Source organism: Lissotriton vulgaris, chromosome 7 (genome assembly GCF_964263255.1).
Source record: "Lissotriton vulgaris chromosome 7, aLisVul1.2, whole genome shotgun sequence".
NCBI classification, from domain to species: domain Eukaryota; kingdom Metazoa; phylum Chordata; class Amphibia; order Caudata; family Salamandridae; genus Lissotriton; species Lissotriton vulgaris.
The window spans coordinates 577,999,166-578,022,410 of record NC_141695.1 but is presented as its reverse complement, the minus strand read 5'-3'; the positions used below and the strand labels follow the sequence as shown (position 1 = coordinate 578,022,410).

Below are 23,245 nucleotides of genomic sequence, written 5' to 3'. Positions count from 1 at the left end.
ACCTTTACTCCTTATGGCCCATATAGGACACACTGGACCGGAGCACGGGCAGGACCCCCTTGCTCTACGGGCCCTAACGCCGATGGAGACACAGTGAGTAACCCATTGCTATCACCGCAAGTGCTGTTTCAATGACACTGAGACCCCCTTTTCTCTTTTCTCCTCGCTGGACCAACACCCCAAGCAGCGGTTTATGACTATTAGTAACCTTTGACTGGTGCCTTTACCCTGCCTCTCCTGCATCATGCCACTATAGCCTCATCGTGCGGGTTGGCTCCCGGAGACGCCCGCTAGCTATGGCGACATCTCGGCGGCCTAGGGTGGGTGGTGAGCCCCCCCCTTCCTGTTTTACTTACTGTGAACTATACTATACCGTTGCCATTGATGCCGACCATTTACCACCCCTTAGCTTAGTCACATTTTCTTAACTCACTAGAGTGTTTGGACGGCGACAGACATGTTGCGAAGCCGACCTTTTGGTATTTATTATTGTTTTACATTGTTTGAAATAAGTGCTTTTTGTCCCGCCCCCACCCCTGGGATGTTGCTTGGGTTCTTCTTCTATGTGTCGGAATTGATGCCTGGTTTGGGCAGCGGAGGGTTGCCAAGTGTTGGGTGGGGATTTACGCCTCAGGGACGGTCTGTATGTGGGGGAGGTGTTTCTTGCATTGCAGACGATCATGGCTGAGATTAAGATGTGTACGTGGAATGTCAGAGGTATGCACACACCATCTAGGCGATACCGGATTTACTCCTATCTGAAATGTCACAAATTCCGAATAGCCTTGTTACAGGAAACGCACTTAAGTAAGGCGGAGGTTCACGCACTGCGCCGCAGATGGAGAGGCCAGTTGAATGCCACAGAGTACTCCTCCTTTGCCCGTGGAACACTTCTATGGATCCGGCCTGGTACCCCATGGGCGGTCATGGATACCCAAATAGACACCAAGGGTAGATATGTGATAGTCCGGGGCAGACTTGATGGACACCCAGTAGTACTAGCCTCGCTATACCTCCCAAACACTGATCAGAGCCTCTTTTTCACTCGTCTTTCTGCAGCGTTGGCATCTTGGCACGGAGTCCCGTGGATCCTGGGGGGCGATTATAACTGCGTCCTAGACGTCAACCTGGACAGATCTTCCACACCTCCTGCCAACACCCCGGCACATGCCACTACGAAAACCCTAACCAACTGGGCCGCACAGTGGGACCGCCACGACGCGTGGCGGACACGATATCCGACCACGCGGACGTACTTCTACTGGTCGGGTGCGCATACCCTACATGTACGATTAGACCGATTCATGATTACCACAGAGCTTCTCCCATTGGTCACAGACACCCAATACATGGGCCGTACACATTCAGACCACAATCCCCACACACTAACAATTGCATGGGAAAATCCACGTCCGCCTGTCCCCACTTGGCGCCTTCAACCTGACCTACTGCTTGATGTGCCTTCCGCGACTCCCTCCTTACACAAACGGCACTGTACTTCGAGCTCAACACTGACACAGCATCTTCCCCTCAGGTTGAGTCGGACACGTTTAAGGTAGTCACCCGAGGACACTGTCTAGCCACACAGGGATATATGCGGCGACAGCTCGAGTTCGAACTGACACACTTAGAGACTACATTATTAGGGCATGAACAAGCTACTACGGAGGATGCGAATCATCACCTGGCAGAGGCCACGGCGGAGCATGGACGCCTCCTGGAACGTCTACATCACATTAATTTTGCAGCACAATCTGCTCGCACACACCGCCAAGGCGACCGACCTGGCAAGCTGTTGACCTGGCTGATCGCGCGCGAGGACCGCATGTCCCCTGTGTCGGCGATTCAGACGGAGGGAGGTCTAATACTATACACGCAACGCCAAATACACGAAGCGTTCATAGAACACTACACGGAACTATACAACTCCCGGCTGCGTATCCCACTGCCTGACATAGTTGAATATCTCACGCCTTTACAGTTGCCAACTTTGACAACTGCGTAACAGGATGACCTCGGAGCGCTACTTGATCCCGAGGAACTCTGCGACACCATTTACGATCTTTCGAACGGCAAGTCCCCGGGCCCGGATGGATTGCCCGCCGAAATCTACAAGGCTTACTCGGACATCCTCATTCCACAGCTTCTGAGGGTGTACGCTGCGGCCATTGATGACTTTTCCCTTCCCCCAACTCTCAATGAGGCCACCCTCATATCCCAGCTTAAGCCGGGCAGAGATGGCAAGTGCCTGGGTTCCTATCGTCCCCTGGCCCTCCTAAACACAGACTATAAAATCCTCGCTTCCACACTAGCACGTAGACTGGCCCCTCTAGTGCCCACTCTAGTACATCATGACCAAAATGGCTTTGTGCCATCGCACCATACCTCCTATAACATACGTCGCTTATTTCGCATTCAGGAATACGACACACATCAATGGCCACACGCCGGATGCCTAGTGTTAGATCTAGAGAAGGCATTCGACTCAGTGGAGTGGCCGTACCTGAGAGCGGTCATGAACAAATTCGAACTAGGAGAGGACTATGAAACTATGGTTGGCCTATTATACCGCAGACCCACGGTACGCGTCCGTACTGGCTCGCTCCTCTCGGACCCTATCCGTGTACAACAAGGCACCAGGCAGGGATGCCCCCTGTCGCCCTTACTGTTCTCCCTGGCCGTAGAAACTTTGGTGGCCATGCTTAGGTCTCGGGGCGCTGAGTGATGTATTCCGATGGCAGACGGCCTCCATGTGGTGTCCTTATATGCAGATGATCTGCTCCTTTATATTAAGGATTTGACGCTCATCCCGGCGTCCCTTGCCGATATTTTCCACACTTTTGAGGAGATGTCGGGTCTTAAGCTCAATTGGGCCAAATCTGGGGCTTATTCATTTGACCCGGATGCGCCTGAATGCGAGCTACACATAGGTGGCGAAAGGCTGCAGTGGCACTCCACGACGTTCAGATACCTGGGCATTCACATATATCATAACCCCACAGATATATTGGAGGGGAACCTGGTTCGAGCGATTTCATCAATTCGGTCGCAAATTGGGTTCTGGAAAACTCTCCCACTCAACGTTCCCAGCCGAGTAGCCTTGGCAAAAATGATAGTTCTGACTAGGCTATTATATTACTTCGCCAACATCCCATCCTATGTTCCTACTCGGATATTCCGTGATCTTGAAGTCCTTCTTCGAGATCTAATCTGGAAGAAAGGCAGGCCACGCATAGCGCTGGCGAAACTCTATATGCCCACTGAAACGGGGGGACTTGCGGTCCCCAACTTGGAACTATACTATTTGGCAGCACAGATGCAGTGGGTATCGGGATGGTTGGGTGGTAAGAATTTGGGAGATACTGCCACGGATATCACCGTATGGACCCTGTTGCAAATACACGTATTATTTCACCCGCTGACTCGAACCCCTCGTCCCTCGCAGTTATACCTAGCGGTAGCGCGTAGGTGATTCCTGCGCTGCCTACGTCTCACCCGAACTACTATACCATATGCCCCGACACTTCCTCTGTTAGGCACCCTGACTACAGCCGGAGCGTTGACGAATGCAAAACTAGACAGCTGGGTTAGTGCGGGAGTGGAAACACTGGGAGACCTATACTCTGATGGCGCCCTCCTCCCGTTTGCCAGCCTCGCAGAGGACACGTCCCTCCCAACTGGACAGTTCCTACTGCACGCGTCTATAGTTCATACGCCGTCTGCAGCCTGGGGTGACATGTCCGAGGAGCCCCCCATGCACCATTTCATGCAAAACCTACATGTCATGAGCAACGGCTCCCACATAATCCACTGGTTAGCACAGACTCTCCTCCTCCACACACTCCCTACCACCACACAGCTGAGGAAGAAATGGGCGATGGACCGGGGTAGGGATTGGACAGACAAGGAGTGGGCCATGGTACTTATGGGACCGGTCAATATCCCGCGCAATCCCCGCTTCAAAATCATGCAACTTTACGTATTGCAACGTGCATACCTCACCCCAGACAAAATTAATAGGTACTTTTCAGTTACAGATACTGCTTGCGCACGCTGTACTCTGGTTGGGTAGACCTCCTACACATGCTATGGCGATGCCTTGCCTTTGAGCAATACTGGAACGGAGTAACGGAACTGCTCACACATTGCACCAACGAACATGTACCGAAAACTTGGGAGGCCTGCCTATTGGGGCTGTACAAACGCACGAAATTGAACAAGGTGCAGGCCCGATACTGGGACCTTGGGCTAATCATGGCTAAGAGGCTCCTAACCAAGCGGTGGAAGGCTGACACACCCCCACACATACACCATTGGAGTCTGTCCCTTGCAAACTGGGCGCGTGCGGAGAGCACGGTCTTGAAACGGGAGGAGACGGCGGGACTTAGAAAATTCCTGATTGCACAACAATGGAATGACATCCTCCAATCCTTCCAACAGAAGTGCTTGACACAAGGGATCACGTAGAGGGAACCACATCCTGCCCACCATGGACCCCCCCCCTGCCATATAGCCATAGCCATACTCAGCTCACCTCATTCCATGCCACCCCTGGTGGTGGGTCCCCCCCCCCTGCCTTATTGATACACATTTGAACCGCACAATGCACCCTCCACGCGCTTAACAATCCCTTGATGCTGCCCTAAAGTCTGTGTATGAATGGCACCCTCATGCAGTTTCAGCTACAATCCGTAACAGCCTACCCTTTTTGGGAAAACACGGATGACGCTTAGGTGATGGGACAGCTGCTTTGTATCTTAGGATCTAGAGGGAACAGGGCTTAGGGTACCCAACATGATGGCCCCGCAGGCAATGCTTCCTTGCCTTAAATGCATCACTGCATTTGCTTGTTCTACTTTTATGAATGTCATAGGACGAATCAGAAAGCAGTCATGGGATCTGGTCATCTGACCCTGGAGGTTCCATTCCTTTACCTGTGCCTCGTTCCAACTAACACTACCCTACACCAATCTTTGTAAGCAGATCACCATTCCTCCTATCAGCAGTACATATTAGACACCACTCTGGCACCATCACATGCACAGCATGCTACCGGGCCATTCAGTAGTGATAGTGTTTTCCCCTTCAGCAGAACATCCAGATTCACCTACGTGAGTAAATCAACTTGCAAGACACATTTGACTACTCCTAGCACAATCATGGCCACATCACAGCCTTATAATTTACCACCTTAATGGTACAGCCATTCATGCTATATTGTATCTATATCAACTCACCAATCTACATTTAAGCCATACTGAAAACATTAGCAAACTTACCACATCCATAAAGAGACGATATTAAAGATATATATTGGGTAAAGGTTTCTGTGTTGGCCCTTATGATTGATATCAATAGGTGGGACAAGTATTTTTTGTTTATGTCAACTAGATTTCAGTTGCAGTTCGTCTCTAGGACAGGCAGTTTATTTTACAAATTCCACACCTATGGAATATCCTCATTACAAACCTCCTAAGCACTCTCAGATAAAAAAAAACCTAGGAGGCCTTGAGAAACAAAATGCTGGACTGGTTACTTGAAAAGGTAGGGCTAGGTGCAATCCAGACTTTCCACGTAAGAAAACTAAAGATATAGCAATTACTTGAATTGGGAAAGGATAAAGTCTCTATCCTGATTAGCTGTGGAGGCTGGATTAAACCTTATTTCCTATGGCAATCCAGAGTCCTACACAAGAAATCTAAAATTAATCTGGGGTGCCTTTACTCCAACAATAGCACATAACTGAGAGTTAACCACATTTCAAAGAATCAAAGAACACTGGGTCGGGGAGGTCTAGAAATTCCACATCTGGAACTTTACTATAAGGTGGCTCATAGCAACATGCAATTAATTGGTTAGACTCAGACGACAATTGGGAAAAACAACTTTTGCAGGGCACACACGAGAAAAAGCCCCTCCCGGTCTTACTAATGAGCTGCTCGCTGGATCCTACCACTTCTCCCTACATTGTTCCACTGGTGGTGAGTATTTGGTAAGGAGTGGCTTAAAGAGTGCTTTGTCGCACCCCCTGTGTCCCAAATATGCCAATCTAGGTATAGCAACCCTTCATGCAAATCACTGATTCAATATCAGTACAGAGATGGAGGATGTGATACAATGGGGGAACTTTATCCCGGTGGACAATTCATTACCAGAGAGCAAGCCATACCCTCTTTAAATATGAGACAATTCCTCTAATACCTTAAAAGTTTGATCAAAACCTGCATGGTGTGGCCAACTTTTCCCGAGTTACCACCTCGATCCAACACCCTGGTAATATGGCCCGAGACTGTAGAGTGATTTCCCGACACATACGTTAGGATGTTAAGCATGATGACGATCTGAGAGACTGATCGGCCATGTTATCCAGTTTGAGGAAGCCATAGGATCAGGTGACCCCCAGAGACTGATCCATCTAATGTACTACATGCACCCTGACATTGTTGAAATATATACTAGAAATACCCTAGGTGTTGGATGTTTATACCATGGGCACCCACACATCACTTTTTAAAAACTTAATTTTTATCAGCAGCAGGGCTGATGGGAGTGGGGTGTAATTACAGTTTTCAGCTTCTTGGTTTTTGACTCTTTATGAACAATTGTGTGACATACCCCCAATGTAGCTCAGTTGTAATTATTATTGTCATGTTTAGATTATGCTTAAAGTTTCATGTCAGGATGGATCTTATAAAACAGGTTACCTTATTTGAATATTTACAAACTGTCAAATTCTGATGAGATGAACATTTGATTCATCTGTACTGCATTTTAAATATCTGTCCATGTTTACCCAGACTGAGTGGAAATTGATATTATGTACTAAACGGATGCTCCAACATTATGCTGATTATGGGACACAGCCCAAAATTAATTACATTTATTTGCAACAACAAAAAAACATTAAATGAAGTTAATCTGTCTTGGGACTTGTTCGTTGTATTTTTAAGGTCCAATGATGCATTTCAAAATGATGGCTCCATCATCACCTAGGAGTTTACCACCCAAAGACAACTACCATCTGTGCCCTGCATCTTCCACTGGGGCCTCACCAGTTCTCAGGAGCCCCAGGCGAACTCATTACTGCTGGAACTCCCAGTCCTGTTCATTTCCTCATTATCATCCATACTTTATGATTTCCTCAGGTGCAAAATAGCTCATCACCGCAGTGTTCAAGCTGCACCTGTCAAACCTGTGCTGCCGCGCCAGCAGTCATTGGCTACTCAGACGATGAATGTTCGAGGCTCACCATTTAACTCTGCCGATCTCCATTCAGCCTTGCAGCTCCTCTTCACTCGGGGCTCTTTTCGTGTGTCATTGCAAAGCTTGGTCAATGTTCGCCAACATATTCACCTCAATTAAGACCTTCCAGAGAGCTCTTAAGTGTGCCTGAACCAGAAATCTGCTTCGGGTTGTGGGAGAAGCTCCATGAAACGTACTTATCTGAAAAGGTTTTGCAATTCTTCCCAGGTCTGCACTTCCATTAGCTAGAGGTCTAGTGTTTACAAAAAAAGTATATTTGTAACATTTCTGACATTTCGATATATATGAACGGAACAGGGTCCTGTGCTTATCAAGTGTGCAACAGCTAAAACCTTCAATATTACTAGTGTAATGTGGCGTGTTACTACCCTTTTCTCATGAATAGAAGGAAGTACGGACTTACTCTTCGGTGAGGCACTCTTACTCTCTGTTGGCTGCTGTGGTTTGCAGAGGGATGAATTACAAGGGAAGTCCAGTCTTAGCTGTTAATGTGTTGGTTTCCTTCTTAACCCAGGATTAGATTTTGGCTTGCACTCAGGTTGTTGCTTTTAGGTTTAAAGCATTTTTTATTAAGACAAAAGAATACGGGGGGAGGGAGCAGGAGGTTAGGGTTGCATACAGTACAATAAAGAAAAAGAAAGGCGCAATGTCAGGAGCGAATTCAAGGAACAGTTCGACAGTCCAGAGGAGAAGCATCGGTAGATGAAAATACAAAATGCAACTTATAACTCCACTCTGCACATATCCATCACCCCAAAGCTAAGCAGGGAGAGCAATGAGAGTAACCCAGAAAGAACAACCCGTCCCCTCCCGTAACCCCCCCCCCCCCCAAGAAAAAGGAAACAACTCCCTAACTCCCCTCAACCCCCCATCCGAAAGCCCATTACTAATACTACCCGCCCAAAAGCAGCTCCCCCACCCCAGAACCCGCCTCCCACTCATCCTATTCTGCCGGGGTCACCGGCGGCGTCAGCCTCAAGAGCCTGAGGTACCTCGGGCAGGTGAGCTCCCTGAATTCGGTGGTTAGCAGCGCAAGGAAGGGTTGCCACAGCTCATCAAATTGGTCTACCTCCCCCGCCACCGTGAGTGACAGCTTCTCCATTCCCAACACGTGCCAGAGCCTATGCAACCAACCCGTAATGGAGGGGACAGTGGTGGTGCGCCAATGGATAAGGATATTCTGGACCGCAGACCCCAGCGCGATTGCGATCTGCCTGCCCCTGCGGGACTTCAGTGGATACATTAAGCCATTAGGAAGGCCTAGTAAGACATACGCCGGAAAGCGCGGGAGCTCGATTTCAAAGTGCTTATCCACCTCATCCAGAACCTCCTTCCAATAGGCGGACAGCAAGGGACAATCCCAAAGAATATGCGAGAGGGTCCCCACCTGTCCGCAACCTCTCCAGCACCCCATGTCAGTGTGCCTATGCATCTCATACAGTCTCTCTGGGGTGTAGTACCAGTACGTGGACACCTTGGTAAATGTCTCCGTAAGGCCGATATGGTAAGCAGAGTGTCGTGCCCGGTGTGCGATCTGGTCCCATTCCTTGTGGCTGAGTGTCCTACCCAGTTCCCTGTGCCAGCGTTCCCTCCCTGGGTTATAATAGTGGAACGGCGGGGGTTGTAGATGCTTGTAAAGATCAGTGATCAACTTAGCGTCAGAGGTTCGGGTCACAAGCCACTGCTCATACGGTGTAATTTGACGATCGGCGGTGTCCCGCACCTGAGGCTGGAGGGCCCAATGCCGGACCTGCATGTAACGTAGTCTGTCCCACTCCGTCAGGCCGAAGTCTTGCCGAAGCTGCTGAAAGGGAACCACGCCTTCCGGCCCATAGACCTGGAAGAGCGCCCTGCAACCCGCCGTCCTCCAATGGGAAAAAGCGCCCGGTTCCATCCCCGGGGAGAAGTCAGGATTACCCACTATGGGCGTAAACGGTGAAGGGAAGGTGGTAAGGCCCCGAGCCTCGCAGACCGCATCCCACACCCTCAAGGGGACCCGCGTAACAAAAGAAGCGTAGAGGTTGGGGGGGCGATGGGCACGGCGCAAAAATGGAACCTCCTGTAGGGTGCGGCCTGCCACCGCCTGGTCTTGAAAAAGCCAGTGTTTGTCGGACTCCCACCTGCTCCACTCTACCAGGTATCGTAGCTGCGCCGCCTGAAAGTACTTACGGAGGTCCGGAATACCAAGGGCCCCCGCCTCCGGGGCAAGCGTGGAGAGCACCCTCTTCATACGCGGCTTGCGACCCTGCCAGACAAAGCGGGAGATGTCGGCCTGCGTTTTCCGGATCCAGCCCGCTGGAGGCTGAAGAGGCAGGGCACGAAAAAGATATAATATCTGGGGCAGTACAGTCATCTTAACCGTCGCGATCCTGCCCAGCCAGGACAGCAGGCCCTTACTCCAGCGGCCAAGCTCCTCCCTGATCTTTTTACTGAGAGCAGTGTAATTGGCCGTCACCATCGCTGGCAGCGTGGGTGCTAGTAGGATCCCTAAGTATGATACAAGGGACGAAGACCACTGCATAGGGAAGAGTCTCTGGAGGTCCCTCCTAGTGTCCGCAGCCAGAAACACATCTAAAGCCACCGACTTGCTCATGTTCATTTTGAAGCCGGCTACCCGTGCGAAGGCATCCAACTCTTGGATGCAGGCGGGTAAGGACCTCCTAGGGTCGTCCAGCGTCAGCAGGACGTCGTCCGCATAGAGGCTGACCGTGCGTACATACTGGCCAATCCTGATCCCAATAGCGTCCGGATTGTGGCGGATCCTTTGGGCGAACGGCTCCATGTAGAGAGCAAACAGGAGTGGAGAAAGGGGGCAGCCCTGCCTCGTGCCGCGCTCGATTGCAAAACCACGGGAGCTGCATCTGTTGACACGCACAGACGCCGAGGGATACTTATAACAGTTGAAGACCATGGTGCGGAATTTGTCACCAATTCCCAGTTTCCTGAGAACTAGCTCGAGATATGGCCAATGCACTCTATCAAAGGCCTTCTCCGCATCAACTGCCAGCAACATCCGCTCTCCCGGGACCCGCGAGGCCTTCTCTAAAACGTGCGTCACCCGCTTGGTATTGTCGACCGTCTGCCTGCCGGGCACAAAGCCAGCCTGGTCCGCCTCAACCAAACCGGGGAGGTGTAGGGCCAGTCTGGACGCCAGAATCCCCGTGTATAGCTTGAGGTCGACATTTAAGAGCGAGATGGGTCTATACGAGCCGCATAACGTCCTGTCCTTCCCAGGTTTCGGGATCACCGAGACCGTCGCACTCAGGAGATCCTGTGGGATGGCTCCCGGGTCGGAGAAGGAATTAAATAGCCGAGTCAAGACAGGGGCGACAACCGGGCAAAAAGTCTTATAGAACAGGGACGTGTATCCGTCCGGGCCCGGGGCCTTCCCGTGCTTCAGCCGAGCAATAGCGGAGATCACTTCCTCAACGTGAATATCCCGCTCCAGATATTCCGCCTGAGCGGGATCCAGCACCGGAAGGGGCACCGACTCCAAGTATTCCTCGGCGTCCCGCGGAGAGGAAGGCTCCTCAGCGTACAGCGCCTCATAAAAACTGCAGAAGGCTTCCGCCACTTCCTCATCTCCGGAAACGACCACCCCGTCTGTAGTCACAAGTTCCTTCACCAAGGTCCGCTGTTAAGCGACCCGGAGCCGATGTGCCAGGAGTTTGCCGCACCTGTCCCCCCCAGTGTAATAGGCATGCTTCAAGCGCAAAGCAGCGTACTCTGCTCTGTCCAGGTCCAGCGCCGACAGGAGCTTCCTTGCCGCTTTCAGCTGCCTCCAAACCCTCGGAGCACCCGTGCGGCGGTGGACCTGCTCAAGCTCTCGAGCCTGAACAGTCAGTTCATCCCTCTTCCGCTGCCGCTCCCTATTTTCGGCCGAGGAGATGGACTCCCCCCGAAGAACCGCCTTCAATGCAGCCCACTGTGTCGCCAGTGAAGTGTCGGTATTACTATTGTGAGTCTGATAATCCCGTATGACCTCTTCAATGCGTTTCACCACCGTCTTCTTGTGTAAAAGGGTGTCTCTGAGGCGCCACATCCCCCGAGAGGGGGAGGCCGCCGGCCATGCAAACGCGCCAGTAACCGGCGCATGGTCAGACAGTCAGGACCCCAATGTCCGCCTCCGTAGCGGCGGCGCGCATCGGCCCACTAACCAGGAGGTAATCCAACCGCGCGTAGGTACGGTGCGCATGCGAAAAGTAGGAGTAGTCCCTATCTGTGGGGTGCATGGAGCGCCAAAGGTCGTGTAAGTCCATGTCCGCAATCCGGGCCTTCACAGCCTGGGAGAGTTCTCCAGTCTGCGGAGACCGCTGCGCTGACCTATCCAATACGGAATCAAAGACGATGTTAAGGTCCCCCCCTAGGATAACATGTCGGTCGGGAGAGGCAGTAACATCCACCAGTACTGAGTCCAAGAAGCGTTCCTGGTGGTCATTTGGGCTATAGACAGAGCCAACTGTAAACGCTATGCCTCCCAGACGGAGGCGGTATGCCAGAAGCCTCCCCTTCTGCTCCGCATATTTATATAGCACCTCCCCCCTAAAGGAGCTCGCTATGAGAATGGCCAGCCCCGCGGTCTTGGTCGCTGCAGAGGAGAAAAACTGGGTGGGGAACTTAGCTGAGCGCAATCTATGGCAGTCACGGGACAACAAGTGGGTCTCCTGCAAAAGGCAAATGTCAGCCTGCGTCCCCTCAAGCAGAGACAAAATCGCCCTGCGCTTAACAGGATTATTCAGACCCTTAACATTAAGGGTCACCACCTTCAGGGACGACATGACTCCCAGGGACCAGGAACGCTATGCTGCGGGGAGGGAACCAGGGAGTGGGGGGCGCGGGGCGGCAGCGCGGGACAGGCCAGAGCAGGCCAAGCGTGGGTATGGACAGCATCGGACGGGACTTCCCCAACTCTAGAACAACTCCCAACCCCACCCCAAACACACCCACGGCAACCAGCCAAAACCCAACTCAAACAACCCATTGTCTCAGTCAAGCCCCAAAACGGGCAAGTCCGTAGAAAGTAGAAAAGTGGACGTCCAGCCACTCACCTCCACCCGCTCCCCCCCATACCCCCCCAGCCCCAAACCTGGCATCGAAGAAGCTATGTGCGTCTCCCCCCAGAGTGAGTCTAGGCCGTCAAGGCCAAGCTGTTGGAGCCGGCCAAGTCCCCGGCAGCCGCCCTCAAGGCACCGGCCATGTCCGCTCTGATAGTAGGGGAATCAGGACGCCCAGCGCTCGCCGTCGAACGTCTCCTCGCTGATCGCCGTCGGCCCCTTCTCTCAGAGCGCCTCCACGACGGCGTGGCTCCATCCTCCTCTGTTGCCGTGAGCCCTAGGACGCCGCAGATGTCCTGCAAGGAGCGTAGTTGATGCAGCACTCCGTTCCATCGAAAGATCAAGCGAAAGGGGTGCCCCCAGGAGTACGGCGTCCCCTGTTAGCACAAGAAGTCGGTGGCAATCCTGAAGGACCTGCGCTTCTGCAGGGTGATGGCGGACAGGTCCTGATAGAGCGCAACAGGCCGCTCCCGGAAAGTCAGTGGCTGTCGCCTGCGGGCCTCAGACATGATGCGCTCCTTCAGCGGGAAGTCGGGCAGGAAGGCTAAGATGTCCGGGGGGGGGCGCCGAAGACTGGCGCTGTCGACCGACTCTATGAGCTCTATCAATGCGGATAGGGAAATCCGCGGCCTCCCCCAGGATCTCCCGGAACAGGTCCTGCAGATAGCCCACTAGGTCAGTCCCTTTGTCCGCAGACGGCACACCCCGCACTCTAATCTTATTCCTCCTTGACCTGTTCTCAAGGTCCTCGGAGTGGGCCTGGAGCTCAACGCACTGCTCCCGGAGACAGAGAACGTCTTGTTGTAAGTGGACAATCTCGTCGTCCCGGCGTTGGGCCGCCGTCTCCACCGTCTCGACCCGTTCGCCGAGGCCCTCCACTTCCCTTCGGACCTCCCGGACCTCGCTAGCCACCTCCCGTTTGAGTGTCTGGAAGTCCTCTTTGAGGGAGTTGAACAGCTCCTCCATGAAGGATCTTGTGACAGGGGGTTCTCCTCCAGACGCGTCCGCCGAGGCCCGGGAAGACCCCGGCGACGGCTGTGTTCTGTCCCGTAGCTGTTGGGCCCTGCCAAGCATGTCCGGCAGGGTACGGTCCCCCTTCCTCGAACCACCTCTTCCAGCCATTCCAAGCGCCTCAACTGAAAAGTGGGCACAGGCCCGCCCGCTCCGGGGAATGTCCAACCACTAGCAGGTCCTCGATATGGGGAGCACCCGGCAGAACCGGGGGGCTGCGTCACAGACGACAAAATGGCGGGTCAGTCCGGGCACCACCAGCCGCGGGCGCCCAATCGGGACGGCAGCTAGAACCTATGCAGGGGGGGTCCCGGCCAGTGCGCTTCACAGGGAGCCAGCCGTACAAAGGCGGAGGGCGCAGGAATCCGCCGTCCAGGGACTCCGGGGAAGGCCCACGACACCGTCCTCTCGGGGACAAAATGGCGACGGGGTGGGGCCAAGGAGATCGCCCGAACCCGGCGACACCACTCGGGCACCCCAGAAACCAGGCAATCCGTAAAGTTCCACAGCCGAGACTGCACTGTTACTTAGAAGAATCGGGAGAGCTGTCCCTGATGTCAAGCCGACCGCTCTCCAATTCCGGGGCCGAGGCCCTTGCCATGCAGGGTGCCACCGCCTCAAGTCCGAGCGCCAAATCGCGCAACCAAAGTCCTCCGCGTATCGGGCCCCCCAGCCTGTAGTTCTCCTCCGATCTCCGTCGAGCGCCGGGACGTCCTCCACCCAGATCGCCAACTTTCAGCACTAGGCCCGGCCGAGGTTCACGGACAGCACGCTCCGCCTCCCGTGCGCTCCGTCGTCCCTCGATCTTCGATCGGTTATTTGAGGCGCTTCCACCGGAGCGATTAGGGTCAGAGCGACATCAATGCGTGCTCCAGGTACTCCGCCACACTCCTCTCGTCCGCTGAGCCTCAGCGGGGGGAGAAAAGCTGAAGAAAAGGGCTCGAGCCTTGTCGGGCTGGAGGAGCTGCGGGAGGAAGCGTCCGCTCACCCCGCCATCTTGGCCACGCCCCAGGTTGTTGCTTTTAGAGGCAATTTTTCTCCACAGGCTCCACAGGGTTCAAAGATGTGTAGCATAGATAGTAAGGATGAAACAGGAATTAGTGTCCCAGATTGGATAGAGATGATAATAGGACTTTGCAGTTCCTTGTAGAGATGATACAGTGGGACCAATTGTATTATAGCCAGTCCATGCACGGGAAAGGAGTAATTGTTAGTCAAGGACTCCGATGTGGTCTTTAAGACTGTAGACTCCTATACGAGAGTCAATTTTTAAATGGTGTTTTTATCTATTAAAAGACATGGGATGGCTTTCATTTGAGTCTAGGCGCCAAGATGGACTAGCAGTATGAAAATAATGAAACATACAAATGTCACAACTCCGGTTAAAAGCTGGAATTAATGCAGAGCTCTTTCTTTCCAGATAGGTTTGTGCTATAGAAAAACTGACGCAAACATACAGAGGGAATTTTTTTTCAGATTTTGAGTCAGTGAAGTATGGAATTAATTTTCGATGGATCAGAATCAAACTCATATACACATATTTTGTAATGGCTTTCATATACTTGTTCCCTTTTTTTTGACTGGGTGGGGAAGGTGCATAATGTGTAAACTTATCTCTTATTAGCCACTTTTGTGACTTGTTGTGAATCTTTCATTGAGTGGGCAGGGTACAGTTAGAGCGTTCTGGTATCTGATTCTAAGATTTAGTAAAGTGTAGGAGATAGAGGGCACAATTGCAGGCTATATGTGTTGAGGTCTAGCGCTAGCTATACAGAGAGAATTGAACTTCTGGTAAAGAACTGTAAGAGTTTTACATTTGGAGTTTATTTACTGGACACAGGGCTTGGTGGTATAGTTATTCTTTTTATGTTTTAGTGGTGCAAACCGCCATAGGCAAAAAGAACAAATTATGGACGGAGCATTGAAACTTTTCAGACACCCCTAGTCACAGATCTAGGTTTATTCTATCATCGTTCTTTAGCTCACTTTGCTGTCCTAGTTCAGACCCAGCTATATACAAATCAGTTTTGACCCTGTTCCTTATGGGAACAGTCCAGCCCGGACAGGAAAGCAAAGTCTTCCCTGGACCGGAAACAAGCATCTTGTGACCAGTTTCGGGCATCACGCCTCATCAGCCAGGCTAGGTTGAATCCAGAGGAACAGTAAGCAGAGAACCCATGTCTGAGTACACCCTTCTCACTTACGGAGACATAAGTAAAAAGAGCAAATGATGGACGGAATGCTGAACCATAGGGCAACCTCAGAGCGCTTTAATGATAGTGAGTTGCTAGGTCCTTTTTTTTGGGGATGGGGGGTGGTGTGGGGGGAGGGGGTCACAAATTTTGTTTGGGTGTTTTGTCTAATTTTTCTCACTTAGGCTTGACTTCTGTTTTGTCTCGTTTTTTGCCTGTTTGTTATTGGTCTCATTCTAAGCTTTCTTTGATAAGTTTATAAGTTTCCTGCTTTGTATTGAAGGTGGTGACCTCTGGGTTCCGTTTGGAATGGTTTCACAAAATAATTTGTTTAATAATGATGCTATGATTATTAACTCAACCTCTGAAGAGAGTTACAGGGTGTATGTTGTGCTCCTTAAACTTTTATTTGTGTTAAAGTTTAGAAATGATTCTTTGTGATAGGCAGTTAGGGGAAGAACCAGGTTTTAATCAGATCATACGAATATTATTTGGCATGTCATTTCAAAGTTGTGTTGCTTTCACAAAAAAGTTCTCAAATTTGTCCTTTTTAGGTCTCGCACCTACGATACAGGGCGAAGCCCTGTCGCAGCGAGACCTATAGTCGCCGGCTCTGCTTACAAGGAGACAAGAGATGGCCATGCGCAGCATTCCGGAATCGGATCAGGTCGCGCGTGCGGTCACCATCTCCTGTCTCCCTTGAAAGCCTCATGGCAGCATGCTGAATGAGATCAGGTTGCGCGCGTGAACACGCGCTGGCATCCAATGTGAGCCATTCATTGACTTTAACTTGCCATTATTAAAGATATACAGACATGTACAGCTGCGCCCCTCCCTGCAAGTTGCACGCAAAAAGTAATTACAGGCTGCTGATGGGGTTTGCTTCAGTGCACTTTGTTGTAGCGCGAGGCGCTCGCAAGGCACTGCGGAGCTGGCCCGATCAGCATGTCAGCTGGTATACGCTGTGGCAGTGGGAGCTACGATGCGGTTCTAGCCAGCATGTGTGATCCGAGCCGGGAAAACTGTGTGGTGACTCACAATGGCAGAGGCTGCACTTCAGGGATGCCGGCCTCCGGAAATCTGCAGTGATTGGGGGAAGGTGAGGCTCCTCTGCTGGCTGATTTTCCAAAATCCATTAGAGGGTTTTGCATGAGGTAGTTTGTACTTGCTCCTGATGTAGTGTACATTGGGGATTGGTTGAATGTCATACAGCCAGTATTATTGGTAAATCTGGCATGGTGATATGTTACAGTATTTGGGATTGGTTTCTTGTAGTTTTTTCTCGTGCAGTATTGTACCCAGACTCACTCCAGATCTCCACCGTTAAATTAGGCCTTGATTGTTTGCCCATCCACAACTGCCTAAAGGCTCAGGAAGGCCTAGTGAGTTTTACTTTACGCAGCAAAATCTAACATCTGCAACACTGCTTGCTAGGGACGCCAGCATTTTCATTTCCCAGTGCTTGGTGCGTCCCGGAAACCGATCTTGACAAAAATGTAGTTTCACACTGAAAATGTGAAATCTTCCCTTCAAGCAGCTGTGCTCATTATGTCGTTATGTCTGTAGTGTACGGCTAGTCCTGTGTGCTTCTTTCTATTCCACTGAACACTGGATGATGTCACTTCCTGGGAGCAGCAGGCCTGAGTGCACGTCTTTGTGCTTTTCCCTCCGCTATTCCTCGCCCGGCCTGCCTGGTTAGGGACAAGAAAGAGGCACTTCAGTTTACAGGAGCGGTGCCGCATTATGAGGCCAATGTACAGCTTACTTACAGCTCGCGCAGTCTGCAAAACACAGTGTCGACGTTGCATAAGCAATGAGCGTCTATTGTTTCACAAATGATGCAACGCTAAAAACAAACCGCAAATTCTGGTTTCGCTATAAGGAGCCGTGCACTGCTTATGCAGGAAATTGAGAAACGAGGGCAGTATGGCAGACAGGTATTTTGGCTGATTTTGAAAATGACATTGTTTTGCTGTTGTGCGACTGGAATGCTCTCAGGCAGCCCTGGAACGTCCTCGACCGAACTTACATTTTCTAGCCTGCCGACTGATGCCGGATACATTTTCTAGCCTGCCGACTGATGCCCGATACAAACACTACTGTGCCCCATTTCTTGTACTATGGCCAAGGTGTACTTGAGGTGTGCAGGATAATAGAAAATGTCACTGACCCCTCACTGAAACTCATCTCACACTACCCGGTGTGGAGGACGTACACATGTGAACATGAATGTGTAGTAACATTTACAGGCGAGTCTATTGGGTCAGTGTGTTGGCTTGTCTTTCGTCCACAAAACATTAACAAACAAAGAAGTAAACTTTTACGTTTATTGCTTGTACTGACTAGGCCAGTAAGTCCTACTTTGATATTTTATATATCCAAACCTTCCCTCTCTAATGACAGCATAATGATGCTACTCAATGCTTGACTGCATTTTCACCAGGGGCATGTCAATGAAACATCGTTACCTGCAACATTACAGAGAACTTTTCTACATCCCAAAGCACCTGGCTCAATCAGCCCCTGCTGCTAGAAAATAATATTCAGACCAATTGTGTGAAAAGTAAAATCTGTAAGCACAGAATGTTAAAAATAAAAACAGGAGCAAGTTGATGACAATGAGGAATTCCTTCATTATCACTGAATGTTCGACTATCACATACAACAAGCATTGGCATAGCCAATAGGTCTCGCTTTTGGGACCTTATAAGTATTTAGTTATGCAGCACAATATCCTTGTTGCTCTTACCTATCCTTCTTTTGCCTCACCCTTACTTTTTTTATCTACCTCTCTCGCTTACTTTTTTGTATTTGTTCACCCCCTCTGTGTTTTCCCATTGTTCTCTTGTAATTAAAAAAAAATTGCAATGTATGTTTCCTTCCCTGTACATGCCAGCCCACCTCCCACGCCTCTGTGTCATGACATCCCCTAACAGTGTTATTTATGAGCTTTTTGTCTGCAGACCTGCAGACAGAAAACGCCCATAAACAACTAGTTAATGTTTTAGTGGTACCCAAATCTCCTGCCACGGGGCCGAGGGCCAGTCCTCGACACTTTAGCTGCTTAAGTGGGGTCTTCAGTGCTCCTCAGGCACATACACATATGCGATCGAATACATCAAGTTAGTTCTGTGGTGCCTTTGCTGTAATTAGGAGTACTGTGCTGCTCTTTCAAGATAAACAAGCATTGCAATGCGATAGGTTAAACTCTCGCGAATGCGAGACCTATTGGCATTGTAATTGACAATGCCTCTTTTTATGTTTTAAAAACTAACACATAAATAAAAGGCAGTGCCATTTACAATGCCAATGGCTCAAACTCTAACAACTGCGAGACCTATTGCATTGCAAATGCTTGTTTAAATATGTGATGGAGAGCTGTAGTCTGACTGAGGGTCTGATTTTGTGTTAGCTACTTTCGGGTAAGCCTGACTTTTAGAAATCCAGCTACTACATTTATTGACACTGAGACTCAGTATTTTCTTTTATCTTCAAATTGAGGGTTTCGAGCCATTTACCAGACCAGGCTGAAACGAATTTGAACATAACTGTACACAGACTGTTCTTCATTTTAATGCTAGAACCTTTTTTCGAGCACTGGCACCCAATAACATTTCAAACTCTGCCAGGAATTCTTGAGATATTTCTTAGGATCCTGGGATATAACAGCGAATGGACTGGAGAAGAACTAAGACCAGTGCATTTTTTAAAAGTAAGAGAATCAATTTGTGGCTGACTGACCCGAGACATAATAAAAATGAACGTCACGTGGACTTGCAGCTAGCTGAAATGATGTAAATGGTGACCCCGGGGAGGAAACCACCGTCCATTCTTACTGTTTGATTTAGTACTTCAACAGACATTACCGCATCGTTTATATACATATCTATACATACACAAAAACATTTTATATTTTTAAACACCCAGCCTATTTCATTGTCTCCCGTGTCCGCAAAAACACAAAATCAATATTCTCAAAATATTTCTAGTGAAAAGGGATGCTCCTACCTGGACCAAGAAGTGGGGACCGATTTCTCTGGGCACTTGACTGGTGAGCTGGCTGAGGCTCAACCATATTTGAGTTACTAGTGGTGGTAGTGGTGGCAGCTGTAGAGCCGTTCTGACTAGCTGGTTTGTTTCTATCCCACAAATTAACAGTTTTCTTATTGTAGTTATGAGGATCACCCCAGGCGGAAGTACCATCATCAATTTCCATCTTGCGTCGCATGGAGGGTGGTGACGGCTCCTCCCAACCAGTGGACTCACAGTTGCTTTCCTTATGTTTGTCCGAGAGAGGTACAGTTACTGGTGCTGGCACTGGAACAGGCACAGGTGGTACTGGACCTGGTCCACCCACCCATCCAGACCCGGTCTGTTTAACAGATGAAGCTCCACCCCAGCCACTTACACTGTTGTCCTGTGGCTTATTGGCCCAGTTCTGCTGAGGAAGAGGTTTTAATGATTCTCCCCAACTTGTACCTGGATTAGCCTTGGTGTTTGTGCTGTTCCCCCACCCACTAGTCCCAGACCTTGCTGTAGTATCGTTCCAACCAGGTCCAGACCTGTGGTCATTATCCCACCCAGGACTATTCTTCTTTCCATCTCCAATGTGCCCTGAGAGGGCTGAAGATTCTGCCCAGTCTCCTCCTCCTGAAGTCCAGCCTGGGCTTGATTTCTGCCCATCTCCCCAATTTTGAGGTTTGGGCTTTTGAGGCTCACCCCAGGCAGGTGTCTTGTCCTCCTGATTTGCAGGCCCACTCCAAGCGTGGACGCTTTTGGCAGCAGCATTAACAGAAGTAGAGCTAGCAGAATCACCCCAACCCCCTTGGCCATTCGACAGTTTGTTTTCTCCCCAGCCTGTGTTTGCTGGAACTGAAGCAGCAGGTGGGGAGCTAACCCACCCAGATACTGAAGAGGTATTTGTACTGTTCACGATGGACCCTTCACTCTTCCCCCCTGAGTTTGAAGGCTGAGGAGCTGTACCACTCCAAGCATCTGTCCCACCATCGTTCTTTCGCTCAGCCCGTGCTGCTTCATTAAAGTCCCAGGCAATGTTCTGCTTAACAGGAGTCTGACCCCATCCAGTATTAGACAGGACTCTAGGATCAAGGTCCTGCCGTGGCATCTGGATTTGTCCTGGGTCGATTATCCCGTTCTCTCCCCGTCGCCCATCACTAGCCCCTCCCGGTCCATTGTTTCCTTCATTTTGATTTCCAGCACTACCATTGCTCCCATCGCTAATTGTGGTGCCGGTAGCTGCAGCTTTGGCCCAAGAGTTCCTTTGATCACTGGCAGGATGCTGACAGCTAATACTTGTGTTTTCCCACCCTGTCGATCCTTTCCCATTGATGTCACTGTTGGAATGATGGTTTGGGGGTTTGCCCCATTCACCATTCACACCACTGGTGGCGTTACGACCAGCATTACTCCATGCTGCAGAATGCATACATCCAACATTACCCCCTCCCCTTCCCCAGGCAAGTGCTCCGGGACCAGCAGATAGCCCAGAATCCCATACACTGACACCATTTCCCTCTTTCTGTACAGAATTGCTGGATCCATTATGTTTAGCACTTAGTGCAGAGTTCACAGTGTCTCCATTCCCCTGACTGAACCCAGAATTGCTGCTTAATGTGGCAGAACTACCTTGGGACATTCCCCACACTGAGCCACTCATTCCATCATCACTGCCCCCACTCACTTGAGAAACTGATGACCCATTAGCACCAGAAAGGCCTTTTATGTGGGGCTGGATGATGGACCCCATACCAACAGCCATCCCCCAATTGGGCAGTCCATTTGTCTGCATTGCATTAATAGGGTTTGGTGAAGAGCTCAAGGGGCTAGTGCTATTTGGTCCATCAGTGTTAAGGTTCTGAGGTTGTACGCTGAAAGACACATTCTGAGAAGTGGACGTTTGTGGTTCTGTGCTCTCTTGCGGCAGCAAACTTCCCCACGCACTCATACTGCCACCTGGGTTCCCATTTTGGTTCCCCATAGTTTGACCAATGGCACTGACTGGACTGCCAATACTGGGAGGATTGGCTCCTCCCACAGTTCCATCATGCCCAAGCACAGGCCAGGCAGCAGGGTTGGCATTAGGGTTAAGGTTAAGATTAATGCCAGCATTGGAGGTGGTAGCACCCCAGCAGTTCTGACTTCTACCATCCCCAATCATGTTGTCCATCTTTCCATCTCCGTTACTGGCAGAGCAGTGGGAAAGTCCAGGGTTGGAGCCTGGGGCCACGCCCCAACCCCTGGCTGAGTTTCCATTGCCATTCGCTCCACATGCTCCAAGGGCATTCTGGTTAGAAGTGCTTTGGACGAGTGCTCCATTGATTCCATTATTGCCATTGGTTTTCTTTGTATGTCCAGTGAAGTTGCCTTGGGCACTCCCTGTAGCCATGCTACTATTCTCCGACCCACAGTTCGAGGCAGCTTCAGTGTCTGTAGTACATTCCGAGGCAGGTACAGTCTCAGTTCCTGTAATGGAAGGCCACGCCTCCTTATCAGTCCGGTCTATTATCACTTTATCCCAGCTGCAATTGGCTTCACCTCGGAAACTGGACTGCTGACCCCATTGGGGACTGTCATAGTGGTCTCCAAGTCCACTGTGCCCAAGATCTGAAATAAGGCAAAAACAGATTATCTCAAAACAAATGTAATATTAATTATAATACAGTTTCTCGGAAACAGCAGTACTCCCTATATGCTGGACCTATTACTCAAACTCAGTGCATTATGGTTATCAGAAAATAGATGGAGAAACAACATAGCACTGCACGTATGCTTTCTGACTATGAATAAGTCATGTTTATTTAACATTTTCGGCAAAACCAATGTCTTTGTCTCCTTGACACTATTTCCTTGGAACACCAAATGTTTAACTGAGGAAGGAAAAATGCACCCGTCTTTGTTATATCAGGGATGCAGTCTTAGATGCATTTAAATATGGTAACAGGAAAAGGTTATTACACTCATTTTCTCTATAGAATCTTGTAATTTCGGAGCTTCTTTTGTCAGATAATTGCAGGATTAACTCGGGAGAAGGAATTCCAAAGCACTAAATCCTATTTTCTCTTCTAGAATGCAGTCCACTTCAATGTACTGATATGGTCCAACAACTTAGAAACACTCAGCAAGAGCATTAAACAAATAACGGAATAAGTGTTTCAAAAATATATACACAAGTAATATTTAAAAGATGTAAGTAAAAACGGGTACACAATTACCGTGCTAGCTTTACAAGTTTGGTTTCCACAAGAAAACGGGAATGTTGTAAACTTGCTTATCGTTATTTACTGAGTTCGCTGGTTACATTACCACAACTGATTTCCTTATATGAATGTTCCATGTGAAGGAGTACTGTGTGAGCAAGACCGAGATCCATTACTAATCTTCTGTCTCCAGCAATAGTGTCATAACTGGAATTATCTATGGCCTACCCATGAGGGCTAGGTTGACACCAAAAGATAACTTGAGTCCTGAAACACAGTGGACATCTCCAGAAATCCCTCATTAAATATTCCCTCAAACTCCTTACCAGATACCTTGTGACACAGAATGGTGTAACTACAACTATCTTTTTGTCTTATTGTTAATTTTTTTGTTAATACAAAACAAAAATAAAGCAAGAGAATGGAACAAATAGTTATCACAACTGGTCTTAGCTCCTTCATCTTATAGTACATACATAAAAAGTGTGGGGATTCCCTCGCACAATAC

General features: G+C 49.9%; 1 protein-coding gene across 5 annotated transcripts in view; it reads right to left on the bottom strand.

Moving 5' to 3' along the window:
- The window catches only part of TNRC6C (trinucleotide repeat containing adaptor 6C), a 948,409-nt gene that overhangs the window by 608,018 nt on the left and 317,146 nt on the right, over positions 1–23,245 (bottom strand). For all 5 annotated transcript variants that reach the window (XM_086930670.1, XM_086930667.1, XM_086930666.1 and 2 more), the window contains exon 5: positions 19,529–22,144. In XM_086930670.1, coding sequence (XP_086786796.1) covers positions 19,529–22,144 — 2,616 coding nt within the window. The remainder of the gene's footprint in view (positions 1–19,528; positions 22,145–23,245) is intronic.